Source organism: Dipodomys merriami, unplaced genomic scaffold (assembly GCF_024711535.1).
Source record: "Dipodomys merriami isolate MVZ:Mamm:240054 unplaced genomic scaffold, mDipMer1.0.p SCAF_12, whole genome shotgun sequence".
NCBI classification, from domain to species: domain Eukaryota; kingdom Metazoa; phylum Chordata; class Mammalia; order Rodentia; family Heteromyidae; genus Dipodomys; species Dipodomys merriami.
Window position 1 is genome coordinate 23,935,995 of NW_027202493.1, and position 14,861 is coordinate 23,950,855.

Here is a 14,861-nt window from a genome sequence, read left to right on the forward strand (position 1 = left end):
CTCCGTAAAGCCAAGGGGCCATGACTGCAAACTCTGAAAGTGAGAGTCAATGCAAACTTTTCCTTCTTCTAAGTTGATCATTATCTTGGCATATTGTCACACTGATAGAAGGCTTGACACATCAGTGTTAGTAAATGCCCTGAGAGTTGTTCCCTCTAAGGGAAGACTGCATGATCTTTTTGCATGTATCGCTACCTGTGTTATGTTACAGTCACTTACCATGATATTTGATGGTTGTTAGTGAAGTATTACTTGTTTTGTTATGAGAAAGTTTTGGCTTACCGTGTCTATCCTAGAAAGGAAATGAAATAGTTTTGGAGAGAATAGTTTGAAATGGAGTAGTTTGGGACTGAGGAGAGACCATGACAAAGGTCTCATTGGCTTCTCTGATCTTTGCAGATACACAAAAGTGATCTTGATGACTGCCTTTATCATTCTGTAATGGTGGCTCTTATCGATGATCACACTCCTTAGCTCCCTCTCAACCTTTTGCAGCCATGTTAGGAACACTGCTATTAGTTTTTGGAGTCTGGGTTCTTATATTTCTGTTACTGTTACCTGCAATATACTCAAGTTTGGATTGGGAAAATTGTTCCAATCTATTCCTTTTCTACTTAGAAAAGTCACCTGGGGCTGCTCTGGTGGCAAGATTTGTTCCCACACAGGTATTTGTGTAGGGCCTTATTCTTGTGGTTTCTCAGCACAGCTCAATGTGTAGTGTGTGGTGAGTTTTCTCAGTGATCAGATGCAGTCCATTGTCTCTGGGGTGAGGGTCTTCTAAGGAGAGGAGACAGGTAGGTTTGCAAGGGGGCAGACTGGCCAGAGGTGTCCTTGCTGGAAACTTTTGAGTTTGGAGGCTGCTATAAGGTTAGTGGTGCCCTGAACCGAGCTCTGCATCTGGAACTGGTTCTTAGAAGGAAGGCTCTTGTGGAAGGGGCTTAGGTGCAGATGGAGGAGTTGGGTAGAGCAGAGGTAAGCACAGAAAGGATGCATGCGTGATTTTTGTTTGGATGATGGAGGTTACTGTGTGTAACTTCTGATCTATGTAAGGGTGGAGGCAGACACTGTTAAGAGTTGAGTTTATAACTTTAGGCTGCTGTGCACTTTGTAGTGGAGGGCTTTAAGATTTGAGACATACAAAACCTCAAAATGGAGTCATTTCTGTTGCAAAGACAAAGGAAGCATCCCATGAATATTCTCTTTGATGGATTATATCTTTTTTTTGTGTGTGTGCTGGGAATTGAACCCAGAGTCTGATGCATGTTAGGTAAGTGCTCTACCACTGAGCTACATCCCAGCCCCCATTTAGGTCAATTCCATCTCTTCAGGAAAGAATTGCAGGGAGATAGTTCTTTCATTTTCTTCCTTTTCTTCCTCACCCATTCCTCTTGATCCCAGGGAAAACATCAAGCTGCTTATCATATAGCTCAGCTGTCTGCATATAGATAATTTTAAATCTTCATTTCTGGCAGTGTGTACAGTTTTCAGAAATGGGAAAAAGTCCAAGTTATGATGTTTATCTATTACATGTAAAAGAAAAGAGAGATGCCACGATATATCAGGAAATGTGACTTTCTAAGAAAACAACCTCTTTTGGTTAATAATGCATAAATAGGACCTATGTGCTTTTTTTCATGGTTATGTTGAAGCTCAGCCAGAAACAACGCAACACTGACAGCTTTAACTGTGCTAATGTAAGACTCTTTCTTAAATGAAAGAGCCGGCACAGAAATTATTTACAAATGACTTACAAGCTCAAGGTCTAATTTGTGAATGTTGTCAACGCATAAAGCTTGGCAGGTGGATAATGTTAGTGCTTGTTTGTTTACAGCATAAATCACTTAAAAGGGTCTCAGATAGTAGAACTTAACTAAGGCAAAACTACTTTGCTAATGTAGAAATTCATCAGGGTTGCACCGCTGTGGCTGCCATATTGATACTTAGAATAATAAATGGAACTCAGTCACGTGATACTGTTTTTTCCCCCCTCCTCTTGTAGTGTTCTGGGGATGGCTGGAAAAAAAATTGTTAAACATCCCTGCCCTGTTTTTAACGTCAGTGTTCAGACATACCTTTTCTAAGTAAGTGTAGCTCCATGTTTTACCATCAGCAAAGACTCGAGATACAATCCTCCCCTGTCCATCATAATCTACTTTTTCACTCGTAGTTCCTCTCTGGATGCTGGCAATTTGACCTGTGGATGAATAGGTGACATTGACGGCCATCAGCTTGCTGCTTGGCAGCCAGAGCGTCGGGTGCCCTGAAGTGTCATAGGCGATCCTCAGGAGGAATTTACGGTGGTCATCATAGATTTTCTCTGTCTTTGTTGTGCGATCAAAGTCAACTGAAAGGAGATTTCTGCCATTAACCTGTTAACACATAAACAACACGATCAAATAAATCATGTTATTCTAATGCCAGCCACTTATTAGTCTTCAGAGTCTCCAGTATTGTTTAAATGTTATTTATGATGATTGATTCTCTTTGTCAGCAAATTAATTTAGTCCCTTCCTGGGTACAAATGTGAGGCAGTAGATTAACTGCTCTTTTAAAAGATTTTTAGGAACAGAAAGCCTGGCATTTGCACAAAACCTTTTTATACTGAAATCTTGCAAACCAAAACAACGAATGAGAATACCACCACCATGTTTTTGCCTTAAAGGGTTTTCTTTTTTTTTTCTTCAGAAGACCTAAAGGTGATAAACCTGACACCTATGTAAATTACTCAGAGCTCCTCCCCCGAAAGACACTGGAAAATAATTGCTTAGTAAATTAATCATGGCTATATTAAATAAAACACAGTGGTAAATGTGACTCTAACCCTTTGAAGAGCAGTTAAGCAGAAGTTGGAACCCACATTACTGTCAATTATTAATGAGCTTAAATAGCAGGAGGTTACAAACATGATCATTGCTTTGAGCCCAGGGCTGAGAAGTCATAATATTTGAGAATGCTTTTTTGATAACATGTGGGTAACTGGCACAGACTTTAAAGTCCTTTACTTTCTCATATCCCTGGCCTGAATGTTGTACTTAATTTACAAATGTAGTACCACGTTGTTGTAAGAGGCTCTCTAGGTGGCCATGTGCCATGTCCCGAATCTCTGACAAAAATCTGTCCGTGATCCAAGGCGTACATGAGCCAACACTGGTAATTGCAGTGGAAATATGGCCCTGATTAAATTCTACTTTACAAATAGTCTATAGTGTTCGTAGCCTGTGAGTCCTGCAGGGCAGAGACCATAGCCTGTTCATTCTTTGGTCTTCTACAGTACCTTGATGGAGATGGTATTTTACCAGTACTAACATGCTCATTAACATTTGGATTGTTAAAAATTAAGTGGGAAAACCTTAATTGACAAGACTGTGGCCTAATTAGAGACTTCAAAACGTACAGCTCTAGCAATCAGTCTTAGATATACAGGATAGGGTATGAGTATGGTTTAACCTTGCCAAAACCCCAGTGGAAATAGGGTTGCCAATGTGGTGGCACTGGGAGGTGGGGAAAGAGAGTAGATTAAGGATTCCAGGAATGAATGAGTTGTATTTGTGCAAAAAACTGCGATACAACTCATCTTTGCATTTTACAGTTAATATTAAACACATCCTCCACAAAAATCCTCCTTAAGCTTAATTTTTTCCAATTAGCTGTTCAGGGAGGTTGCTACGAAATCCATGGACAAGTATAACAAGAACTTAAAAGAAATGATGTTGGAGGGGAAAAAATGTTCTATGAGATGACTTACAAAGAGCTAGAAAGGGAAGAGACATGGGTGGAAATTAGGAGATCTTAACTTTTCATTGTTTTTCTTTCAGATCTAGGTGATAAGAGAGGGGACTTTATCATAGTAGAAATGGGATGTATTAGGGAGAAAAAGGAGAGAGAGAGAGAGAGAGAGAGAGAGAGAGAGAGAGAGAGAGAGAGAGAGAGAGAGAGAGAGAGAGAGAGAGAGAGAGAGAGAGAGAGAGTGTGTGTGTGTGTGTGTGTGTGTGTGTGTGTGTGTGTGTGTCTTGGAGGGAGGAATCTAGGAGTCAAAAATCTTGATCTCCAAACCTGAGGGTGCATAGAAAGAGCTTGCCTTGGGCCTTTTAATCCCTTTGAATCTGTTTCATTCATCTGTAAATAAGGAGGTTGGACTAGACCCCTTTGGCTCTGTCTGTCAGTAATTTTTCTGGGATTCTGCTGGGTGCTTTTTGTGCTTCCATTTCCCATGCAGACACATGCACATTAGTTGTTCCCTGCCTTGTGTGAATTTTTTGCAGCTTTCTGAGTTTCAGTTTGCAGAATGCTTTGTGCATTTTGGAAAGAAGCTCCTACCTAATGCTATACACATGCACGTGCGCACATGCACACACACACACACACACACACACACACAATTTTAATGCTGCAGAAGGCGCTGATATAAAACAAACTTCATAACAGGCAGAATCAGGTGTTTCAGGTTATATTTTTTGATGCTTTAAGGAAATGTTTTGTACAATTTTCAGTGTTCCACCGGGGATCTTGGGTTTCTCACATTGTGTTATACAAGAATCCCCACCCCCAGCACCAAATGTTGGGGTTTGTCCTTTTTCTTATTTCCTTGGGCTATTCTGGGTTACAAATAACCATGAAAGACAGGCTGTGGAGTTTTCCATGGATATGGGGGCCCTCACTTTTTGCCCCATCTGTTTGCATTTACTTTGCATTGTCTTTAATTTGTATTTCAATTCTTTAGGCTTTCTTTAGCCCTTCCGCCTCCTTTGTCTCTACACTATGTGGGCTGCAGATCCTGGGTGATTAGTTGCTGTAGGGAGAAGGGTGAAAAGACAGGTCTGAAAGCGGAACCCCATCTTTTCACACGACACTGTCATACTACCTCTGCTTTGCTTCTTTGGTTTGTTAATATGGCTATGTGACACCAATTCCTCCAGATGAAAAGCACACAATGTCATCAGTGTGGGTGCTGTGTGAGTCTCTGCACCAAATATGTCACCAGAGGGAAGCATCTGGAAGCATTATGAGATGTGGCTTTTCTTTTCATCCAGACAAGTTTTGTATGCAGTGCCTTTCTTGTATTGAAGTAATGACTTTGTGTTGGAGATGGATTCCCCTCCTCCCATTTCGAAAATAAGTCTAAACAACCTCCCCCTCCCCCCCCCCCCCCCCCCCGCCACCACCACCCCACAACCTTTTTATTTAGTATTAAGGTTTGAACTCAGGGTCTTGAGTTTGCTAGGCTGGCACTTTGTTACTTGATCCACACTGCCAGCCCTGCTTTTGACTGGTTATTTAGAGACAGAACCCAGTGAATTTTTTTGCTTCAGATGGCCTCAAACCTTAATCCTCTAGATCTCACCTCTGAGTAGTCAGGATTACTGAGCCACTGGTTCCTGGCTGCTGTTTTGAGACAGCATCTCACTTTGTTGCTCAAACTACTAGGTTCCTAGGCTCTGCCTGAGTCTCTTGAGTAGCAGAGACTACAGGTGTATTCTACCAGGTCCAGAAAGGTTTTAACTATTCTTTCTGTTTCAAAAAATCAGCCACTATTATTCAGTAATACAATTAACCTCTCTGATGATTTTTCTGTATCCCTCTTAAACATGTTCAGATTTCCTTCTTTGGAGAGATGAAATGTAGCTATGAGAGATGAAATGTATGTGCACTCTAGGCCATCTTAAACTTTTAGAAATCATGGCAACTTTTCCATCTATTTTTAAAATTACAAAAAAGGTTCTTTCATGCTGGTTTTAGGTTTGAACTCAGGGCTTGGGAGCTGTGCCTGAGCCTTTGTGCTTAAGGCTAATGCTCTTCCACTGGAACTACAGCTCCACTTCTGGCCTTTTGGGGGTTAACTGGAGATAAGAGTCTCATGGACTTTCCTGCCTGTGTTGGCTTCCATCCTTAGGTCTCAACCTACTGAGTATAGAATTATAGGTATGAGCCACTTTTGCCTGTATATCTTTTATATATTAGTGTTTTATATCCATGTCCCAGTGAGGCTTTTGATAAGTATTTTAAATTATAAAAATATTAAGCGTTTGAGGTATGGCTCAGGTGGTAGAGCACCAGCCAATGAGTGAAAGCATCAGATATAGAGTTTGAGGCATGGTCTCAGGAAAAATAAAATATCAGTGCGTGATAAGTGTGATGTGATCCTGAACTGCTTGAGAGGTGAAGGTAGGAAGGTCATGGTCTGAGGCTGGCTATGTCAAAAACCTGAGCAATCTTAAAAAACACTAAAAAAAAAAAAAAGGAGCATGTGTGTGTATATGTGTGGCTCACATAATAGAATATTTGCCTAGAAAGCATGGGATCCTGAGTTCAAGTCTCAGTACTGCATACACACACACACACACACACACACACACACACACACACACACACACACACGATCATGGCTATATCTCTAGCGATCTAAAAATGAACCCAAATGCTGTATATGGCTAAGTGATCACTGTGGACTCCTCTGTAAAGATCTCCAGTTTTAATCATCCTGTCTATGATGGTAATTAATCACAACATTCCTTTGCTATCAAGAAGGGAAAGCAGTAATTTTTTTTTCTGGAATGTTTGAAGATTAAAAGCATAATGACCTTAAACAGTTTGCCCCAGGAGGTGCCAGTACCAACATCAGGTTTTATGCATTTATCTGAAATGTCATGATGGGGAGTGAAGAAGGGCTGGCTTATTCCCCAGTGCCCTTGGTAACAACAAGAGCCCCTTGGGTCTCTGTTGGATGTTCAACTTGCTACAGATTGCTCTGCGTCTTCGCATTTGTCATGTGCTAACTACATGTGATCTCATTCCAGGCCAGGCCACTCAGTTAAAATACCACTCAAATGGGATGGGCTGGGAAGACTTAACTATGGTAACATACTTATATATGTCTCCAAACACACTTGGCTTTCAAACTGTGAGAATTTCTTTTTAAAATAATTCACTCACTTTTTCCATGAAGCATCTGATTCTGGTCAAGTATAGGAATACATTTTGTAACTGGAATGACATAACAGGTTTTTCTTTTCTTTTTTTCTTTTTGCCAGTCCTGGGGCTTGAACTTAGGGCCTGGGAGCTGCCCCTGAGTTGCTTTTGCTCAAGGCTAGCACTCTACCACTTGAGCCACAGTGCCATTTCTGGCTTTTTCTGAGTAGTTTGTTGGAGATAAGAGTCTTACTACTTCTAGCCTGGGCTGGCTTTGAACTCTGATCCTCAGATCTCAGTCTCTAGAGCAGCTGGGATTACAGGCGTGAGCCATTGGCATCTGGCTCAGTAGTTGTTTTCTTTTTTTGTAACTGATTGATAGCTGCTTCTCAAATTTAACACTAATAAAAAATAGTAATATTTACCAATTATTGTAAGAGAAAGACAGTAAGTACTATCTACCTATTTATCTGTCAGTCTCTCTATCATAGATCTATGGTAAGAGATAGTAGATAAGAGATAAGATGTGATAAAGCCAAGATAAGGACACAAGTGGTTTTTTTCTTTCTTGCTATTGTTTCTAATGTACTTGTAAGGTGATTTTTTTGTTGCTTTGTATGTCTCTCTCCCATGGTATAACCCGTTTTCACTGTATTTGATGTTGGTATAATTTGGGGAGGGGAAGGGAAAAAACAAATTGTTTAAATAGGGATACAGGTGGACCCATTGCAACAATGAGATGTACAAGTCGTTATGTTGAAAAACAAACTTTACTACTTTGGTGAGGGGTGGGGATGTAGTCGTGGAGATGGAAGGGCAGGGATGGTAGGGGAAAAATGAAGGAGGAGGCAACAACTCTTGATAAGAAATGTACCTTGCTCATGTAATTGTAACCCCTCTGCACGGTATTTTCACAATAAAAAACTTATTAAAAAAAGATGTGATAGAGAATAGAATCAATCAATCTCTCAATCTACTCTATCCATACATCTTTCTATCATCTATCAATCTTTTTTTTTGTTTGTTTTGGGTCCGGTTGTGGGGCCTAAACTATGGGCCTGGGCGCTGTCCCTCAGCTCTTCAGCTCAAGGCTAGCGCTCTACCACTTGAGCCACAGCGCCACTTCCGGCTTCTTTCTTTTTGCTTATGTGGTGCTGAGGAATCGAACCCAGGGCCTCAGGCATGCAAGGCAAGCGCTCTACCACTGAGCCACCTTCCCAGCATCTATCCATACATCTTTCTATCATCTATCATCTACCAATCTTTCTATTAAACCTAGCTTTAGCTTTGTCTGTGGCATACAAACAGCTACAGGGCTGTGCTATTCACATAGTCCTTCTCCCGGGAAACTCTAGATGCCATGAAACAAAATCATGTTATAAGGCTGACTTTCCTCATTCTTTCATTCACTGAATAAATATTTGAGTGTCAGGCACATAGCCAAATTTAGGTCAAAACCTTGAAAACGAAAGGCACTTCCTTCTAGGCAATCCTGAGGGGTGGGAGAAAACATGCTTGTCTCAGGAAGGGGTGGAAAGCAAATGGCTGTTGGGGAGAATTCAGGTCACATGTGGCTCGGGGTCTTGCTACCTTCTCGTCCCAATTTTGGCAGACTCCAGGTTTTGGGCCTCAAACCAGCCTTTCATTATCATCACTTTCTTCCCTAGAATTCCTCTCTAGGAATCCACAGTGGAATGGAATTAGCAGTCAGAGCTGGCAATCCAATCTTATCTTGAAAGTCAGAAATCCTCCCTTGTGAACTTGGTATTGTCTCTGGGAGAGCAATCAAAGATATCAGCTGGAACTCTCCTTTCAGTGTGACTGCACACACCGCTGTAAACAGTGTATTTTCGGAAATTTCTTGCTGAGGCATTGTGGTTCTGCTCTTTAGAGAGACAGTAACACCCAGGCCCATGTGCACGGTTGCCGTTTTCCTTTAGAAGCAGGCAGAGAATCAGAGCCCTCAGCCAGGATTTTCTCTCTTTTCTCCTTTCCTCCATAATTTCTTTTATGCCAGTTATTTGAAAAGCAATGTTACAAAGGGGAAGGAAAAAAAATACTCTGAGATACAACTTGTTTCAAAGGCAGCAGGTGATATATCATGTGGTTGGCTATGGACAAAGGGTTTTCCTCTCTTCCTTCTTCCTACTGACATTTTCCCTCCCAGAAAGCTGAACAGCTCTTTCCTACTTTCTGCTATGTGGGTAGAAATGACCAATGTTTGAACATGTGGTTAAGAGTCTCCGGGTTAGGGTGAAGGAATAGATTGTCATGCTTTTGATTGTCAAAGTGCTTTCACATTGTCTCATTTGATTCATGTAACAACAGTGTGAAGAGAGGCTGAGTAGGGGTGATTTTATTCATCTGTAATGTAGCCATCTATATCATAGCTAGATCTGAATGTTGTGATCTTATGTAGATAACAGATAGCTTACCTAATAATAGAGGCATCATAATACATGCAAGAAAAATAAAATTTAGGCATACTATGCTTGATTAAGATTTACTCAGCAAAAAAAAAAAGAGCCTGGTTCACCATTAGGCCCCTACATTTTTGCTATTCTAGTTAAGTGCTGTGTTGTCTTTAGTGTCTTAGAGAAGAAAAAGCACAAAACTGAGCAGTGCTTTTGTATCTGTGTGTGTGTGTGTTTGTGTGTGTGTGTGTGTGTGTGTTTCTGTGTGCTGGTACTGAGGCTTGAACAGCCTAGTGATTGGTGCTCCACTACTTAAGCCACACCTCTTCCTCTAGCTTTCTGGTGGTTAGTTGGACGTAACAATCTCACAGACTTTTCTGCCTGCACTGGCTTTGATTCTCAGAGATCTCAGCCTCCTGAGTAGTGTGTGCCACTGACATCTGGCTTCTTTGTGTGTTCTATGAGTGCCTAGGTCTGGGAATGCGTGTGTGTGTGTGTGTGTGTGTGTGTGTGTGTGTGTGTGTGTGTGTGTCCCTGCTTGGGGAGGGGTTGACTATGATAAAGACTGTGAACTAAAAGTTCAGTGTGCAATGGCCAAGGAAGCAAGGGCCCAGGGAAGAAGCAGTGGTGGCTGCAGCAGATCAGGATGCAGGTGGAGGGAAAAGGAGGAGCTGGAGTTGACTTGGCAAGAGACAGACCACCTCTCTATGAGACTGGTGAGGTAGAAGCAGGAGATTGTTTCCTGCCCACCACATGACTGTCTACTTATTCTTGTTCTCCTTTCCAGACTGTGTTTCCTTCTCAGTCCTCTTCCTGACACCTCCCTCCAGCCTGCTAGAACTGATTCAGGGCAAACTGGAGCCAGAGCCTCCGGGCTCCCACAGCCTGGAGTCTGGGTGAAGGGGGAACACACAGTTCAGGGTCTAGAGATGGTGTATCACAGTTCCAAACATGGGTGTTGCAACTGTGTGGAGTCACAATAGAAGCTGCAAGTTGGTATAATCTGTGTTCGCTCCACTGGTTTTTTTTTCTATTTCTTGGAAATAGTGGGGAGCACTGTTTAGTTGCTGTTTCTTATTCTACAGGATTGACAAGGTAAATAATGCTGGCCTATTAGGATAATAATTTAGCTACTTGAGTGCAGGAGAAAAGGATGTTAATGGTATACTCCCTGTTTTGTTCTCATTCCTTGCTACTAATTTTTTAGTGGCAAAGGAAGTAATGTGAGAAAGAATTATGTACATTTATTTGATAAGCTAAAATTTGTTTGCTAATATCAGGAATGAATCAGGTTTAGTTGTTGTGGCTGAAGGTGATTTCTTGCAATCTAGGTCTCAGTATTTAATCTATGTTGTCTTTATCAAATAGCTACCATAAATCAAAGTTTGCCTTCTAGATATATTTGGCTTGTAAAAGCAACACATACACACACACACACACACACACACACACACACAGAGACACAGACACATACACAGACACAGACACAGACACACACACACACACACACACACACACACACACACACACACACACACACACACACACACACACACACACACACACACACACACACACACACACACACACACACACACACCCTAACCAGTAAATGCAGAGAACATTTTGCAAAGCTCAATTACACCAGCGTAATGAGAAATACCACATTTCACATAAAATACAACGTAAGCTGAAGTTTTCTGTTAAAAGCAAAGTGGCAGCATTAGGTTCGAAGGTTTGTATTTAGAAGATAGTTGTCCGAATCATCCTGTAAGCATATTGAGAATGCAAAGAAAGAATTTGCTTTTCAATAGTCGGCCTGTCTCTTTCAATTCACATGTTTATGACTGGGAAAATATTCAATGTTTAAACCAATTCTTACTGAGTCCTTTTCGTACATTAAGAATCCATTGCTGCTAACACAACAGTTGAAGAAAGGGCCTAAGATTAGTAAGATAACATTAGTGAAGCGAGCGCTAATTGACATCTAGGCATTGGCTATTTGGGATTGTGAGAGATGCAATTTGTAAATTTGTCAGTGGAGACTTTATTTAAATGCCTTACATTGTGTAATGTTATTAGCTTCATGGCTAACAGCACTCATGCTTGTAGGGTGGCTGTCAGCACTCACCTTGAGTGTAGACTCAGTCAGTGTAGATGGACAGTGTAGATGTAGGCCATCAACACAGCACAAATGACAGGGCAGTCTCCAAAGATTACTTACCCTAAGTTTTCGGCCAAAGACATTGACTCTCCCTTGGGCTTGCTCTTTTCGGAATCTCCATTCCACCAAATTCTGACCATTCTCCCCAGGAAGAGTCATGTTTCTTTTGGCCACTGTGGGGTTTGCTGTGCCAGCCAGAACATGGGGCTCCGTTTGGTAGTGTGAATCCAGGCCACTGGCATAGATAATTCTAAGGGAGCCATCGTAACCAATCTGGTAGCTGTTTCTTAATTGATCTGAAAACAACAACAACAACAACAACAAACAAGAGAGAAGCAGAAAATGTGAATGCTTTGATAAGGATTAAACACTTGGATGATCTTCCAAAACCATTATGAAACCCCATGTATAAAACAAAGAAGGAGCATTAATAGTGCCCTTTTACAGAGCGAGAAAACAGCTTTGATTTCTGGCATTTCCTACTTGTCACAGGTTCAGCTGAATACCAACGGCAAACTTTCTGGGAACTTAAAAGTTCTTATGTATTTTAATGAAAGATAATCATTTTCTAATTTGCCTGACGAAATGAAGGCGCAGCCTCTGTGGGATGGATGGGCTGTAGGTAGCTTGTGCAGCGCTAAATATGTGGTTTTTCAGGAGCTGGAGTGCCCCCTCCCCTCCACCCCATCCCTTTTCCTTTCCCCAATGATCTTTTCTTTGGAAAAAGAAATACATTCAAGCAATACCACTTTTAGCTGACTATAGAGACTACCAGATGGAAAAAGCTTACAAAAAAAAGAGGCAAAGAAGTTTCACACAGATACAGTAATTATTCTGAGCTGTGATCTCCTAATTGCCAATGTCATCATGAACAACTATTTTTTTTTTCCAAGATTAGTTTTTGGAAGGAGGTCTCACCCCAGAGAAATTTGAATATACTGCATGGAGAAAAAGAGAGGTTTAAATACTATCTAAATGAGTATTTGAATTGGGGATAAATGTTTTTATTATATGTTTCAAATACTGTACTGCAATGGACTCAGAAGGCACTATAATCCAGATGATAAAAAAGATATGTTCTGAAAAACTGTGTTCAATGATTTACCGCAAGTCCGATGATAGGCGAACAGTTAGAATTAGTTTTTTTTGTTATTAAATAGGTAGGGATGTAAAAATATATTAATTTCCAATTAATATATTATTTGGCACATTGTGTGAATTTAATATGAATATATAATTCCATAAGTATTACTCGTAGGTGTTTGACTATTCTATTCATGTCTCTAAGATTTTTGCCTTGCTTTTTTTGCTTCATCTTATTTGGGTGCTAGTAATAATATTTTCTTTCTTTCTCTCTCTTTTTTTTTTTTTTAAATTATCAACTTGAAGCTGGGAGCCGGTGGCTTACGCCTGCAATCCTCGCTACTGAAAAGGCTGAGATCCTAAGATTTTGGTTCAAAGCCAGCCTGAGCAGGAAGGTGCATGAGACTCTTATCTCCAGTTAACCACCTGAAAACCAGAAGTGGCACTGTGGCTCAAGTGGTATAGCACTAGCCTTGAGCAGAAGAGCTCAGGGACAGCACTCAGGCCCTGAGTTTAAAACCCACTACCTACACAAAAAAATTATCAACCTGAAATTATGCTTTTACCTTGAACCATGGTGTAGAAAGAATCAATGGAGGACAAATTTGAAGTGATGCTGACATCTTCTTCCCTGCTGGATGATTCGATGTCCACTGTGATCGCCTTGTCCATGTCCCCGTGCAAGTTTGTGACTACCCCAGTTGGGAAGGTGACATTTGTCAGACGACCTTCACTGTCATAGCTAAATAAAACAGGCACGGATGGAGTGTTAAATAGGGAACTCTGAGTTCTTCTCTCTTACAAATACAAGACACAGCAGAATCAGCTGCACAAATTTGGAGGAATATTTGTCTTTGTGCACGAGGTATGCAGAGTGAGGACTTCAAACATGCTTTGAAGTAATCAAAAGCCTGTTTAACATAGAAAAACCTCACCGGTGAGAGCAAGAGTAAACAGAGTAGCTCTCCATCTCAGCATATTATTCTTTGAAGTGTGACCAAAATCCTCCTGCACATCTAATTTGCTGTTTCAAAGGGAACATGTTTGCTGATATTACATTCCCTAGTATTTCTCCTATTTTCCCACAAAGTAGGTTTAATTCATTGTTGTATCACTTTTTAAAGTTTTATCAGCGTATACACTCTATGACAGTGCAATGTGCGTCTCTATAACTTTTTCAAGCAGCATATATTTGCACACTTATTTGCATATGTGAAATACGATTTTCGTATTTTGGGACATTTTCAACAAATTAATATAAGCCTAACCAAAATATTCTTCCCTTTCCTTTCCTTCCTTTCTTTCCTTTCCTCCCCAACCCACCTTTATTTTTTGTTGCAATGCTGGGGATTGCACCCAGGACCTTGTTCATGCTAGGCTCTACTTTGACCTACACTCTTACCCCTAACTACCTTTTATTTCTCAGTGACTGATAATTTATAATGGGAGTAAATGGTGGTGGTGATGGAATAAGTGGTCTCTTAAATGACGATTTCTTATTTTGCTGGAATATTTCCTGCCATTTAAAGATTCTTTGATAATTTAGTAATGATTAAATTAATAAGTTTATTTGCTTAAATTTATTATGTTTTTTCTTACATAAATATGAGGAACTTGTCACTTACATGTGAAGAAATATTTTAAACGCTGTCTTCTGCTCATAAAAAGTACACTATAAATACAACATTTGGCTAAAATACTGAATTTTTGTTACTTTTCCCTTTGAAGTAGCACTAGAGATCTCTCACAGAATAAAGAAAAATAAACATAAAGTTCTCAATGAAATTCCAAGATTTCCCTGGGCAACCTGGTTGGATTTCAGATTGGTAGTAAGGTAGTTTCCTCAATAAAAGGTTCTCAGTATAATGGAGACATGTCTCATTTAAAATAAGCCTAGAAGCAGAATGTGTAGTGAATGGCTATTATTAGAGGAAGATAAGAGTTACCCGGGAGGGCAAAGGTAGAATCATAATAGGTAGAAATATGAAGCAATATGGGAGGCCAGAGTAAAAAAGGCAGTACCTACATGATATTTGGTGTAAAAATCTGTTCTGAAAAATACAGTTAACAATTAGGAGATTCAAGGTTATAAATGTAAAGTCAGTGACAGTATTGTCATGGTTTTTGAGAATTAAAGAAGAAAGGAAGAAGGCAGGAAACAAAGGTTCAATGACAGAATTGAGCTGACTCATTAATGAATTAATTATTTAATTCAACAGAGGCAGAATCCATGAGGTCCTGGGTTTGATTGCCATGGTCTGACAACCTACCATGCGACTTAGCCAGGGGCAGGG

At 40.4% G+C, this 14,861-nt stretch overlaps 1 protein-coding gene across 9 annotated transcripts in view; it reads right to left on the bottom strand.

Annotated features, from left to right (window-relative positions):
• Positions 1–14,861, bottom strand: part of Tenm3 (teneurin transmembrane protein 3) — a 608,309-nt gene that overhangs the window by 9,720 nt on the left and 583,728 nt on the right. For all 9 annotated transcript variants that reach the window (XM_070016445.1, XM_070016443.1, XM_070016442.1 and 6 more), the window contains 3 exons: positions 13,134–13,309; positions 11,545–11,780; positions 2,073–2,369 (listed from right to left, as the gene is read on the bottom strand). In XM_070016445.1, the coding sequence (XP_069872546.1) occupies positions 2,073–2,369; positions 11,545–11,780; positions 13,134–13,309 (709 nt within the window). The remainder of the gene's footprint in view (positions 1–2,072; positions 2,370–11,544; positions 11,781–13,133; positions 13,310–14,861) is intronic.